A 14,859-nucleotide genomic window follows, 5' to 3' on the forward strand; every position below is an offset into this window, starting at 1 on the left:
TGAATATGTATAATATGATCATACTCATTCTGAATCTACGTTATTGGCATGCGCCGCAACAAGTGCATGAGAAAGAATGAAGAGATCCATGTACAACCAAATGATATTGTACATGTACAACAAAATATACTACTTCAGAACTCAGGAAACACTCCTACACTTACTAACAACAAAATTATAATAGTTGTCAAACAATGGGATATGTTTATCCTAAATGATATGATGCAAAAATTTGACAAGATTGGGACGAGCAAGCTGTGTTGTTAGCAGGGCACTAAGTTTCCTGTGTTGTTTCTTTCGAGAATCGCGCTTCCTGATTGCCTTTTGTTTCAGTATGAAGTTGTATTAGCAGGGTAGCCTGCAACCTCGTTTCTTTGGTCCGAGTATCCGAGCTCACTTCACAAAACAAATAATCTTCAAATCTTGTTAGGAACTAACCAGCTGAATTTCTAGCATGAATGTCTAATTCAAATCATAATTCGCCATGCAATCTATTGTTAGGTTCTCTTTTTATCATTTGAATGAGGTCCTGAACAACTTCTGACATTGGTGGTCTGAATTCTGGCTCATGCTGCACAAAGATTCAAACTTTAGGTAAAGTAAAAAATGTGAGGGCAAACCTATTCAACAACTAAATCTTAGAAATTTCTGCTAGGATGAGTGCACCTCCCTCTCTCTTTCCCCTCATATATGCACACTTGATTTTGACAAGAACACAATGGTAGACGATCTTAAGAAAATTCCTACTCCCGACAAAGCAGGGAAATAAAAGAAGGCAAAGAAACTATCTATGTTGCACCTACAAGATTCAAATTGGAATACAGTGTGGTATTACCATCCCTTTCAAACACCTGTTTCTGAACTTAATATTTTATCGAAGTCGAAAACAAAAGATGGCGACCCTTTACCAACTACATTGATCGTTCCACCTCCAACATGTAATTATTGTAACAATATCCCCAAGTAACACAGTGATACTAAGTTTGTACTACAGTCATTAAAAGAGGTAAGAAGTAGAAAATGATTTTAAATAGAAAAGAATTTAATCAATCAATTAACTATGTCTTAACAGAAAATTAGTTTAGGTCAGTTATATGAATCCTTTATTTCCCTTTCGATGTATTCAAGCCCACTTTATATAAGAAGAAAAGCATGATAGATAACATTTTAACTTTTAAACATAATAATAGATGAAAATTACAAAAAGAGTGGTAATATTTAAAAGGTTATTGGGTATTGTGAAAGTTCAGTTTGGTTTTTGTTGCCGGAAAGATGTTATTCTGATTTTTTAGAAACATTTTTGTTGAAGTTGTTTTTGTTTACAGAGACATGCCCAAATAATTTCAAACGAATGGCAAATCTCTAACAGGTTGGAATCTTTCACTTAGCAGTTGAGGTAGTAAAGGAAGTAAGGTTGAAAATGACTTATTCTCAGTTTTCATCCTCCTACAAAAGTTGTAATGTAGTGAAAATGTTAACATGGTCGGACAAAGAAAAATGAAAAGCTACGCAAATCTTTTCTTTTCTCTTGTTATTGTAGTTAATGCACAAAGGTGAGAAAAAACTCTCAATTTTTTTCTCAAAATCCAATCTTCTGTTTTCTCCTTGTGACAAAGAAGCTATCAATGTTATATATGTACATTGTCCCTTTCACTTTGTATTTAAGATATTTTACGAAGGAATACAGAAATGGGTTGGCTGATACTTAATTGGCACAGACCAGAGGAATTTATACCCTGATTCCTCTGCTCTTTGAGATTAAGGACAGCTAAGACTATTGTCATCCACTCAGGGCTTAGACAATGCAGAGTAATAATTCAGATAAAGGCATAACATAATAACTCACCTGAACACAGCGAGAAATTATGTCAGCGAAGTGTGATAATGATTTAATGGGGTATTTTCCATTGAGAGAAGGATCAACCATCTTTGTCAAGGCATCAATATCGTGTAGCTGAGGGATTGCCCATCTGACCAAGAACTGCTCTCCTCGAGTCCTTGTCCTAATATGATATGCAATGCAGGTGTGTTATTCTCCGCTAAGAAAAGAGGCACAACTAAATTATCTCAACAGGATGCAGACGAGTTCTTTACCGATCAAATGACATTCTGCCTGTTAATAGTTCTAACATCACTACGCCAAAACTGTAAACATCACTTTGGGAAGTATAAATCCCTGACTCAAATTCTGGAGCACTGTAGCCATAGGTTGTGAGAAGTTGTCCCGACAACTGAAAAATCAGTATAATGTCAAACTTGATAGAGTTTTTGACATACCTCAAACTTAACGCAAAAGTAATAAAACACATAAGATTAAGAAGACTGCTTTATAAAAAGAACAATAAATAATGACAAGGTAACAAGACCGATAATCCACATGCACATTGCGAGAAGAGCACCTTCACCATTTGTATTTACTGCTTTTTGAAATATAAATGAGAAATAATGAGGTCCTTCAAGGAAGTTAGGCAAATTTTCCGTTTCTGATAACCTAATAAAGAAATACCAATATAGTGAACCAGCAATATTTGGCTAGTCTAGTGAACTAACTCCTCCGTTTCCAAATTTACAGGAAAAAGGTGTTAAGACTTCTGAGGTTCACCCTATCCAACGTCTTGTTGAAAGCACTTTGACCATCACTACTGTACTGTTTCTTTTTTAGTACATAGGGGAAAATTAATAATCCGAGGAATATTCCATCCTTTCTACTTCAGAACATTAGGATAGCAAGTTACCTGACTCGCAGCACCAGACGATAGCAATGGAGCTAAACCACAATCTGAAACATGTACAGCCAACTCATCATCAAGCAGAAGATTGGCCGATTTGAAGTTTTTGTGAATAATAGGTGGCTCGCAGACTTCATGGAGGTACCTGCATTCCATCAAAACAAGAATGGCTAATTCAAATATGCTATAGGTCACTTTTTCATGTAAATCTAAAGATAAGATTCAAACTACTTAGCAATGCTACCCAATTAATTTTAATTTTCTTCATTTTTTCTTGGACATGCGGAAGCAAAGAAAGGAGTAGCAACAAGCAAATAACAGCTACATCTGACATTTTATATTTAGTGAAGACTATTCCAGGTCATCGTTTTGTGGCTTTCTATCATGCAATATGCACAACACAAGAAAGTTATGGACTAAAATGAGCTTGTGATTGACTTCGTCACTATACCACAACCAATTTATTGTTTATATTTTTAATAAGTAACACTGATTTATCATCTAGAATCATCGGAAGTACTTATTATAGGTACGCCCTCAAAAATTCTTCACCCATTACAATTTTAAGTAGGAGCTTATACACACATACAATGCGCTCGCACACACGCGTATGTGCATAAATATTAAATGTGTGTATTGTTATTTGACTCACTCCAAAGCTCTTGCAGCTCCAAGAGCCATCCTGATTCGAGTATTCCACGAAAGTTGTTTCTTAAATTCATCGTCAGAATGAAGTGCATCCTGTAGTGTCCCATTAGTGCAATACTCATGGACCAGAAGCCTTTGACCATGCTCTGCACAATACCCCATCAGCTCAACAACATTAGCATGACGAATTATGTCGATGTTGTTTACTAGGTCAAGAAACTCGTCCTTTTGTTGACTGCAAACTCTTTTGTCAAGCTTTTTGACAGCAAGCAACTGCATAAGGATCCAAAAGGAGCACGTGTCAGAAGCAAAATGTTGAAACCACTTGAATGCTGTGGTGCACAGTGCAAGAGAAGGAAGAGAAGTAAGATTTGCATGCCAGAGAAATCCATATAGTACACCCCAAATAATTATATAGAGGAAACAACACGCTCATACATATAGTTTGTTATTTAGAATTATGACCAGAAAAAGATGCAGCTGCATCTCGCTGATCCTCTTACTAAGAGATGGACAAAAATAAGGTTAGAAAAACATACTCGAACACTAATACAGCTATAAGGTTGATTTTCATTTTAAAAATCTTAAAATATAGTTATAGGACAACATTTCGTCAACTATGTTGGTCACTGGAAGAAATTACCACATGAAGATTAACTTGGGACAAGAAGGAAAAGAAAAAAACTGGAAGGATCCTAAAGGGAAAATAGTGCAATTATTGCATCCTTGAGCGGGTGTTAACTAGCTAAAGAAATGTCAGAAACAAGAATATCAGATACAATAGGTAGAATTCCTTTAACAGATGTTCCTTGGTTTAGGGAATGCTATAGTAAAGGATACAGGAAAATGATGTTCCACAGCAAAACCCTACTGGTATCACAACCATTTGTAATAATTTTAGTGCTAAAACGCCGAAGCACTCTACCAATGTATATACTGACTAGAGTTTAGGAGGCTACTTTGATACTACTGGACGATAAATAGCAGTCAGGAATGGAGAATTACAAAAAGTTAGCAGTCTAGACTCTAGACAATCTAGTGGGAGTAGGAAACCACAGTTAATAAATTGGTGCATCATAATAAATACATGCCGATTGAAAGTTATAGTACCTTTCCATTCGGAAGCTCTGCTCTGTATACACTACCAAGCATTCCTGATCCCAACAGATTATCTTGAGAAAAGCTATTGGTATATTGCTGAAGTGATGCAATTGTGTAAGATTTCACAAAAGTTAGTGGAACCGGCCTGGTTAGAGGCTTCACTGTGGTATCTTCAGCAGGTACAATTGGCTTGACAATAACTCTCTCGTGTGGAAGAGTTGGCAGAGGAGGATGTGGAGGTGGTGGCATCAAATCAATATCAAATCTGCTAGGGTTCATATCATTATTATCCTTCTTTGGCAGTGCACTCGTGGTTAGCACATTTACCTCCTGCTCATGCGGTGGCTTCAGAATGGGAGCCGGTCTTCTTGGTTGTTTTTCTTTTGGCTTCACAACTAGAGGAGCTGTTTAACACATAAGAAGCCGACTTATCACTAAACAGTAGAAGGTTAAACTTTGAGATTCACAAACTTTTTAGTTTTAAATGCCGCACAACAGAATTCCAAACTCATGAAGATTCTAGGAGGGCATTTCAAATTACAATAGAAGAGCATTTGACAGATATCATAAACTTGGGTATTCACACCAGAATTAGAATCTAATCCTAGCGGAGCGGAGACATAAACACTATGATTTCTTCCCATATGTCCAAGCCTTGGTGGATAGAGTTACCTGGTACCTATTGGTACCTATTGCTGGTGGGAGGTAGCAGGTATCTCGTGGAATTAGTCGAGGTGCGTGCAAGCTAATCCGGATACCACAGTTATTAAAAAAATACAACAACAACAAATCCAGTGAAATCCCACAAGTGGAGTCTTGGGAGGGTAGTGTGTACACAGACCTTACCCCTACCCTGGGGAGATAGAGAGGCTGTTTCCGAAAGACCCTCGGCTCGAGAGGATGAATAGAAACAAAAAAGGTTATTAAAAAAATAATGATTATTAATTTAAATACAAACATCAATCCACATCAAATGGAATCATGAAATAACAATAGATATTGAGTAATTGTAGCACCTTTCTCTATGTCACGGCCAGGTTGGACTAATGAACCACTATCTCCGGGATTCTCTCTGGCACCCACATAAGGAGCTATTTCATGTTGTTTGGGGGTTCTTTGAGTTTCATGCCATTTCCTGAGGCACCTCGGCAGAATGAGCAGGATCGCTAAAACCAATATTATAAATGTCAAAACTGCTGCAATTGATATCCAGACCACCCTTTTAACAGATAAAGACTTTTTGCTTCCTGTTGAACTTGACTCTGCAGATGCTGCTGGTGGTGTCTGTGCTGAAGTTGGAGACCCAGAAAAGGGTGGCGCAGAAAGAGGTGTTATTGATGAATTTGGTGGAGGTAAAGGAGCAATACTACCGTCGAAAGGATTTCCATCTTTTCTGCATGAAAACAAAAAGCAGCAAGCAAACAACAACATCAGTCGTCACTAATCATAAACAACAGAGCATGTATAAGATGGTCACAAAATGATCCAACAACTGATACATCCAGAGGCGGATCTAGGATTTATAGTCCATGAGTGCACTACTAAAAAAAATGAGGAAAAATGTATTAAGTGGGAATTGATCTCTATTCCTCTTGGTAATTAACACATCCTTTAGCCAAGTGAATCATTCACCTTTCTTGAAGCATAGGTAGCAACCGTTAATATTATACCAATTTTAGAAAATGTGTACATAAAATATCCAATTTTGCGGAGAGACCATGAGTTCATGTGCCCCATATTTTTGCCTATAAATCCGACCCTGGATACATCCATCCTTGCATGGAACAAATATGTGTTCCACTGAATGAATAAGATTGCCTGACTTCCATGTAATTTTGGCCTGCCCAAAGTTAAGGGCTCAGTATATGATTAAGGCGAGTGACCTAACTTGAGCTGAGTTCTGGCCACCATGGAATATGAACTTAAATTAAGAACAGTTTAGTCAATGCGCCAACTTGCTAAACTAAATAATTTGCAATTTTGTTTATTTTGAAAGGGAATATCATACCTTGGCTGTTGCATGTTTTCATATGCATATCGTACTCTGCTTTCCGTGTATCTATATGTATATCTGTTGTCTAGTTATTGTGTCTGTATGAGTTGCTTACTTCCAATTTTGAGAGACTGACCATACGACATAATCATGAATTCAAATGACATGCTTATCAGGATTGTTCTTTTCATTTTCAGGTCAATTTCTTATTTTGTAATTCTTAAGTTTACTCATTGAGCTGTCACTTATGGGACTACACTGGGTATGTTGTTGTTATTGTTGTACTCAATGAGCTGTCATTTATGCTAAGGGCAATTGTGGGATTCATATCCATGTCAGACATTAAGCCTATATTGCTGGTCATTTTGTACGAAATGCTCTTGCAGCATACAACCACACCCATTTTATTAAGTTCGATTTCAGCAACTTGTAACCAAGAATTTTCTTGAAATGGGTTACTTTTTATGTGCTCAAGGTTTTTAAGGGAGGCATTGAGAGAGAAAGGTTACATAAGTGGTTGTAACCACTGACAAGTAACAAGACCTTATCAGAATTTCCACGGTTTCGACCTACGTGTCTTCTATGATTCTATATCTTCTCTTTTGGGATATGTTACATGTCAGATAGTATTTCCAACAAAAGACAAGGGGCACGAAATTGTTATACCTGGCCAAGTTTGCATTGTAATGTGCAAGCTGTTGACTCAACATAAAAACTGAAAGCACAAAATGAGTATATGAAAGCAGAAAATGAATGTACTTACTTGAAATTGGGAATAGAGAACAACTTCTGAGGTATGGGCCCAGAAAACAGGTTGTTTTCCACATTTCTAGAAAGGGAACAGGGAGGGTGGAGATATGTTAGTAAGATATCATCGTTCTATATAAATGAAAATAATATTCGAGTCAAATGTAGTTTGGAAGAGTACAAATCTGCAAGCGGAAGATCCTGCAAAACATCCAGAGTTCCAGAAAGCTGATTATTCTGCAAATGTCTGGAAATAAAGAAGTTTAGCTTTATCATGTAGACCAATGTTATAAACCAAGTGTATGATAAGGTTGAATTACTTACAGAGTAGCCAAGGAAGACAAACTTCCTAGCGATGGTGGCAATGATCCACTTAAACTGTTACCTGACAAATCACTGTTAAAAGATAAATAGGCAAACCAATTATGCATATGGCAAAAAAAACTAAATGAAAGAACAGAAATGCTTTTGTTTAGCTGTCGTACAGATTGACCAAAGCCGTGAGGCCGTGAAACGAATCAGGAATTCCTCCAGTCAAATGGTTGCCATTCAGAGACCTGACACACAGAGAAATACCTTATCAGATTCTTTACAAATCAAGTAACTATTAATTTACACTAAAAGTGAAACTTACATAGCTGAAAGTTGACTCAGGTAAGATAAAGAAGTAGGGATACTTCCAGTGAACTCGTTAGCTGAAAGAAAACTGCCCAAGGTAAATATTGTCAACTTTTTGCTCAGTAAGTAAAGCTAGTTTTCTCAAACTAGTTACATCAATGTGTCCTCTTACGCCGTCTTTTTTTTTTTTTGGTGTGTGTGTGTGTTTTTTTTTTTTTTTGGGGGGGGGGGGGGTTCCTTCATAGGTCAAATGGTAGAACTTACATATTCTGCAAGGTAACTGGCAGAATGGACGGAATGCTTCCGCCGATATGGTTGTTGCTCAGATCTCTGCCACAAGAGATAGCCACAATTTCTGCTCACATTTCATTACAGTAGACTACCACTAAATGGAAACATTCTCATAACATGAAATGTTTTGACCTAGGAGATAAATGAGAAGCTTACAATGTTTTGAGAGAAGAAAATGAGCCTAAATTATCCCCTAGTTCACCACCCAAGTTAGCAGCATTGAGTCGACTGGAAATGACATGAGAAGTAGGATTAGCATTTCAGTTCCAAATATCTATGAAATGTTGCGGCAAAATGGAAAGTCCTTACATCGTTACTATATTTGTATTTTCACATATGACCCCTTGCCAAAGTCCATTACATGGGTCTCCACCAACAGTACCCCAGCCCGGAAGGGACGGCGATCCCAGAGCAGCATATAAGCCATTAATTGCAGCAACTTGACCAATAGAAAAAAGAAACTTTCGGTAAGGAAATTCCAAACATAAAGAAGAAAGTGCAGAAACTGATCCATGAAACCATATGAAAATTTAGAATCCAATCAAATTACAAAAGGTAAATGCAAACTTCCCTCAGAGGCAATTAACAGATCAATAGGCGCAAAAGCTGCCAGTCCTCAACTTTGCAAACCCAATAAAATGTCAGGACAGTGGGAGTAAAGGCACAAATTTTATTTTCCAAAACGTAAGCAGTGGTGGAGCTAAGTAGAGGGAAGGGGATTCAATTCAAATTCATTGAAGACTTAAACTTTGCAAATAGGGCAAAAATGAATTCTTTGGTTACATATAATTTGTTGAATTCCCTTGAGAAAAAGTCTAGTAAAGTGGCAAAAGGGGTCAAAAATTGCTTTAAGTCATTGGCACACATAATCATACATAAGAACCTTCAGTCACTTGAGTTCAAATTAAGCTAGCGTTTGGCCATAGATTCCCAAATTTGTTTTGAAAAATCTGATTTGGATGAAATTTGGTTTGAAGATGAAAATGAGTTTGGAAATATGTTTTGTATAATTCCCAAGTTTTGGGATTTTGGCCCAAAATCAGCAATTGGGGTGATTTTGGGGTTTGGAATTTGGGGTTTTGCCAAAATATGGACAAAATTTATGGCGAAACATGAGTTTGCCAAATAAATCCCAAATTTAGTTTGGCAAAACTCATGGCCAAACGGAGCACTAGCTTAGATAATTACATAGTTAGGCATAATCAGCATTGCACAAAACATGAAATTGGAAATTCACCTTGATCATGAGAATTTAAATAAGAAATAATAAATATTAAATACTCCACGATCGTTGGTGACTTACCATCTCCAGGGTCAGTTTCATCTGAATGTTGAACAGCAAAAACTAATAGAATCCACACCAAAATCTCCAAATTCAAGCAGCACACAACAAATCTCTTCTCATCCATTGGCCCAAAAATACAATCTTTTTCTTTAAACTACTCTTTCTCTGGAAAAATACTTTGCATAGCCAATTATACATAAAATTTCCAATCTGCAATACCAATAAAAGGACATTGAAAATACAAACCTAAACCAAAAAAATTAGAAAAAATAATCAATGACTCACAAATAACAAATGGGTATCTAAAAAGAACGTAAAAGAATCAAAAAAACAAATTCTTGAGGGGGAAAAAACTAAACTTTTTAGACTTCAGCAAGGAAAAGTATAGAACAAGAAGAAAAACCCACCAAAGATTCAGTGAATTATGAGGAAATAACGAGGGGGGGGGGGGGCACAAAAAAAAAAACAGACGCTTTTACACTGAATTAAGCAAAACAAAGAGGAAAATGAAGTTTACATAAAAGTAAGCAGTGATTAAGGACCCAATTAATGTGAGATTAGTCTTACCTTTGTAATTGCTGAAAAAAGAAAAGAGTAAAAAGCTAAGCTTTAGAAAGTTGCAGAGAGACACTGAAACTTTTCTTCGTCTTTCCCCAGTGAGTGAGTGAGAGAGTGAGTGGAAGTCATAGATAATCTGATTTTGAGTCACTTTTAGGAGGTAAATTTCAATACCACGCGCGATAGGAATGCGTGATACTTCTCTCTTCTTATGTTTCTTCTCTCTTTTCCTCTTCCTACATTCTTTCTCAGATTAATTAGACGACAATTATAATACATATATTATTATTTGTCTAAAATTTTCCACCTCCGATTTATTTTAAATGTAATTTTAATTTTAGTCCAAAATGAAACTTTGCTCAATTAAGAAGTCTTTCAAAAGTCACTGTTCATTTTGAGGAGAGATAAATTGTAATCTAATCAAATAGCCTTTATAATTAATATTATTAAATAATTTTATCTAATAAATATATTGCATAGGAAAAAATTAGTTTATATTAAATAATTGAATGGTGCGTGACACGTGAAATCGAAGACAAGCAGAAGATAAATCAAGTAACAACCAATATCGGGAACAACAACTGTAATTGGCATCGGATGGACCACGAAGGGAGCACAATCAACATGAGCGGATCGAATGTTCGTCACCGGATGACATTCAATGAAGAATATTCCCTAGCATTAAATGGGCAGTCGTAGCAAAGAATATTTGCATTCATGGCCTGCCGTTACATATTTATCAATGATCCCTTTATTGTCATTTAAGGAAGGCTGATCCTAGGATCTTGTTTCCCTATTTATTGCTATAAATAGTAGACTCAATGGCCATTGTAAGACAGAAAATTCTTAGCAAAACTTAGGCTACATTCTATTCTCGAGCTCAATAAAATAACTCTATTTGCTCTTTATATTGTTCTTATTTCTGTCCCATAAGGCACTGCTCTCGGAGTCAAGCTTGTCATTTCCTTTGATTTTAAACGCTAAATTTTATTTTTAATCTTGTTTATTATCTATTTTGGATCAAATAATTTCGCTTGTATATAAACCACGTAACAAATTCAATTGTACCGTTTTACGAGTAAATAATAGTTCCTCTATTTCAAATTAGATGAGATACTTTCCTTTTTATTATGTTCCAAAATAAATGACACATTTCTAAATTTGAAAATAATTCAACTTTAAACTCTTCATTTTACCTATTTTACCCTTAATGAGAAATTTTTATAACCACACAAATGTCATGACCCCACAAACCTTTTAAAACTACAAGTTTCAATTTTTTTTTTCTTAAACTTCATGTCAGGTCAAATTATATCATCTAAATTGAAACGGAGGGAGTATTAAATATTAAAACGACATTAAGAACAAAACAGAGATGATAATACGAATCAGAGTGACTAATAGCCTGTTTGGCCAAAAATTGAGGTGTTTGGCCAAGCTTTTGAAAGGAAAAAAAGTGCTTTTGAGAAGAAGCAGAAGCAGTTTTGGAGAAGCAGAAAAAGTAGCTTCTCTCTAAAAGTACTTTTTTGAGAAGCCCTTTTGAGAAAAATACACTTAGAAATAGATTTTTAAAGCTTGACCAAACACTAGTTGTTGTTCATAAGTGTTTTTCGAACTAATTAGCCAAACACAAACTGCTTCTCACCAAAAGTACTTTTGAAAAAAATATTTCTTAAAATAAACTGATTTTTGCAGCTTGCCCAAAAGGGCTATAAGAACGGAAGATGGTAATACGTTTCGAAAATGATCTTAATAAATGTTGCGAACACACATTCTTATGACATATTTTACTCCAATAAGTATAAATTCATGTGCGTTTTGTGAATATTATTAATGCAAGAGACAAAAACAATAATCAAACGTTGAATTAGACGATAAAATCACATAAGTAACAAAGATTTTTTATGCTGTGAACTGTACTTAATTGTTTCAATAAAAAATTATCAGCACTTAATGTATATATCAAAGCAATAAATGTATGATGCCTATTTGAGTATAAATTTGAATTTCTAAATTATAATTCATTAATATTATATATTCTTACCTTATTAAATTCATAATAAATATTCAATCATATTTACAATTAAATACCAAATGCGCCAAGTATGTAACCATGACCGGACCAAAAAAAAGGCAATTTAGGAAGAGCGTGATGATTCAAGCAGTAAAAGGAGCGTGATATGGGTTCTATAATGAGTATTGTTGTAATCTGAGTTTATAGATAAATTAATTATGTGTAAATTATAGCCGCCACTGTTGGGAATTTTGAATGCGAGGAAAAAGAAGAGAAATTCAAATGGAAAAAGGCAATAATGGGCTAAATAGACTCCATAGGTGTAGCTCAACATGATTTTCTGTGTGCACAACAATTATTCTAAAAATGATGCAGTTCGTTGCACTATATTTTTGCCCTGCAATATATTATTTTCACGATTCAAACTCGTAATCTACTGACTATATAACAATAATTTTATCAATTCTTTAACAATCTTATATTAATTTTTTCAATTTAGTAAGGTTTCTTGTTCAGACAAACATCTTACTTTCATGGATCATGGTATATTCTAGTTGGAGATCTTGGTCCCTTATTTATCATACATTTGTATTATTTTCATGTGTAATAGTTTGCAAATTGCACATGAGGGTAAACTACGCTAAGCAAACCTCGTGTTACTAGCTCAATTGAGAAAGTAAGCAAGTGGATTTCGAACCCTAAACCTCTCATTCGGAAAGTCGCCTGCTCAACCAACTCGGTCACCCCAAAAGGTCATCTATAAATTTTAGTAATACTTCTTCAACTATTAAGGGCACATTAACTAATTTCAAATAATACATTGATATGTTTTGCCAATTCGAAATGATACAATTTTATTTAAAAAATAAATTATTGATTAAACAATAGAACAACAAACCTAGTGCTAGCTCTTGTTGTTAGGATTGTGATGTGATGAATAGGATCCCTTCATTTTTAATCGGAGATTTCAAATTCAAGATATGAGTATATAAAATTCAGATAGACAGTGCTTCTTATTAAATGGGTCTTACGCGGGTGCACATCCAGATTAATCAGGGCCCAAAACGAATATATAGAATACCAAATGAAAACAAAAATGCTAGCTTTTCATCAATTATTTCTATGGCTTCCAAACTCGCCTAATTTTAATTTATTTTCTAATAACCGACTAAAATTAAAATATAAAGCCTTAAGGGGTCGTTTGGTAGGGCGTATAAGAATAGTACGAAATAAGGTGTATTAGTAATGCATGGACTAATAATGCATGGGTTAGTAATGCAAGCATTAGTTATGCAGATATTATTTCTTATCTACTTTTGGTGTGGTGTATTAAAATTATAACGCATTGCATAATTTTTAAGAAAAATAGTTGTTTACAAAAATGTCATCCATATTCTCTAGCTTTAAAGGACTTTAAGGATAATTTGGTCTTTAACCATACTAATGCATGCATTAATAGCCTTGGTATTACTAATGCCATGGTTCTCTATGCATTATTTATACATAGCATAATACCAAGTATGATGTATAACTAATACACACAGGTTGAAAAAATGTACCAAACAAGGTAATAGTAATGCATAGAGTTATGCTTGCATTATTTTTTCTAATACCTCCCATCAAACGACCCATAAGAGTTAGGAATTTCTTCTTCTTCTTTTTTTTGTTTATTTTACATTTCGATTGTGAAGAATTTCCAACTTTGTGTATATCGCCAAGTTTTGAACTTTCTTCCTTAGAATGAAATTTGTGAAAATTTGGAGACATATTTTTTCATTCATTTCCATGCCAAAGTCATTTTCTTTTCTCCTTTTTTTTATTTCTTTTTCTTTATTATTTTTCTTTTTGTTTCTGTGGGTAAGAAGCAAGTGGGGAGGAGGAGGCGAATAAAATTAAAGCATGATCAGAGAAAGAAAAAGTTGAAGTAAGACATTTTCTGATCATCTGATCACTAATTATTTTTTGTTTTTTTTCCTTCTTACTGTAGATTTTAAGTGGATTCTTTGTTTTTGTCTTTGCCCCTCGTAATTCATGTGAACATATTCTCATTCAATTTTTTTAATAATTAAATTCACCTAATTAAGTTTCCATCCTCACCAGAGGCGGACCTACAGCCATGCTTCAGGGGTCACATTGAGGGGTCACGTAAACTCGTTAATTTCGGCAAAAACTCTCTCTATATATATAGTTGTATATACGTTGGGGGCCCCTTAAATATTTTTCTTGTCACCCTCATTAACAAAATTACGCTTGCAGCAATGGTCCGCTTCTAAGAACAAGCCTTGCTCCTTGTCACACGACGCGGATTCGAAACCTGCCCCATTATTCTCAAATCCTGGGTCCGCCTCTGAGCCTCACCATTCTCAAGCTAAGATTCAAGATTATGTAAATCATAATGATGCAACGCAAGAAAAAAAACTGACTCATAAACTGTAGTCAATAAACAAATTGAACAAGTACAGATGAATCAGATTTCAATCAACTCAACATCGATATATCGAAATGTGTTCAAATATTGTTTTAAACTCGACTCAAATGGAAAACAAAGAAAAATTGATACTATGATGATCAATATTACAAGAAGGTCGCTAATTCTTGCTAGTTGAAAATGTCATATATTTACGAATTTGCATTAATAATATATTCAAAAAATACAAGAGTTATCCAGTACATGTTATTGGTGAGAGGTAGCAGGTATCCCGTGTAATTAGTCAAGATGCATGCAAGCTGGCTCGAACGTCACAGTTATTAAAAAAAAAGAATCCGAGGACGATATGCCATATTTTCTCAACTTTGATATGTAGAGGTGTTATGGTCTAATTTCGCTCTACTTTTTATTTTTTATTTTTCAGTTTCTTAATAATTGTAATTCGAA

At 35.0% G+C, this 14,859-nt stretch overlaps 1 protein-coding gene across 3 annotated transcripts; it reads right to left on the reverse strand.

Moving 5' to 3' along the window:
* Window positions 1-21: 21 nt before the first annotated feature.
* Window positions 22-10,079, reverse strand: LOC104218742 (protein STRUBBELIG-RECEPTOR FAMILY 3). Of its 3 annotated transcripts, none has more exons than XM_009769304.2 (17): window positions 9,980-10,079; window positions 9,431-9,622; window positions 8,437-8,566; window positions 8,284-8,355; window positions 8,101-8,166; window positions 7,853-7,924; window positions 7,704-7,775; window positions 7,543-7,614; window positions 7,400-7,465; window positions 7,235-7,300; window positions 5,495-5,871; window positions 4,488-4,882; window positions 3,382-3,650; window positions 2,736-2,874; window positions 2,095-2,231; window positions 1,847-2,003; window positions 22-571 (listed from the first exon to the last, which is right to left on the reverse strand). In XM_009769304.2, the coding sequence occupies exons 2-17, from the start codon at window positions 9,534-9,536 to the stop codon at window positions 473-475; spliced, it is 2,295 nt and encodes a 764-aa protein (XP_009767606.1). In that variant the 5' UTR covers window positions 9,537-9,622; window positions 9,980-10,079; the 3' UTR covers window positions 22-472. The 3 variants fall into 3 exon arrangements, with proteins under 3 accessions (XP_009767606.1, XP_009767607.1, XP_070004054.1); XM_009769305.2 differs by lacking the exon at window positions 9,980-10,079 and adding an exon at window positions 9,820-9,841; XM_070147953.1 differs by lacking the exons at window positions 8,437-8,566; window positions 9,431-9,622; window positions 9,980-10,079 and having other exon boundaries at window positions 8,101-8,191.
* Window positions 10,080-14,859: the final 4,780 nt, after the last annotated feature.

Source organism: Nicotiana sylvestris, chromosome 6 (assembly GCF_000393655.2).
Source record: "Nicotiana sylvestris chromosome 6, ASM39365v2, whole genome shotgun sequence".
In the NCBI taxonomy this organism is placed as follows: domain Eukaryota; kingdom Viridiplantae; phylum Streptophyta; class Magnoliopsida; order Solanales; family Solanaceae; genus Nicotiana; species Nicotiana sylvestris.

What these genes read in the sequence shown, in the direction of transcription:
- LOC104218742 (XM_009769304.2), bottom strand. Translation starts at nt 9,536, where the DNA reads ATGGATGAGAAGAGATTTGTTGTGTGCTGCTTGAATTTGGAGATTTTG. An exon ending in CTGAGTCAACTTTCAGCTAT is followed by an intron (nt 7,776 to 7,852) that starts GTAAGTTTCACT and finishes TCTGTGTGTCAG; the next exon opens with GTCTCTGAATGGCAACCATT. An exon ending in TTGTCTTCCTTGGCTACTCT is followed by an intron (nt 7,466 to 7,542) that starts GTAAGTAATTCA and finishes CTTTATTTCCAG; the next exon opens with ACATTTGCAGAATAATCAGC.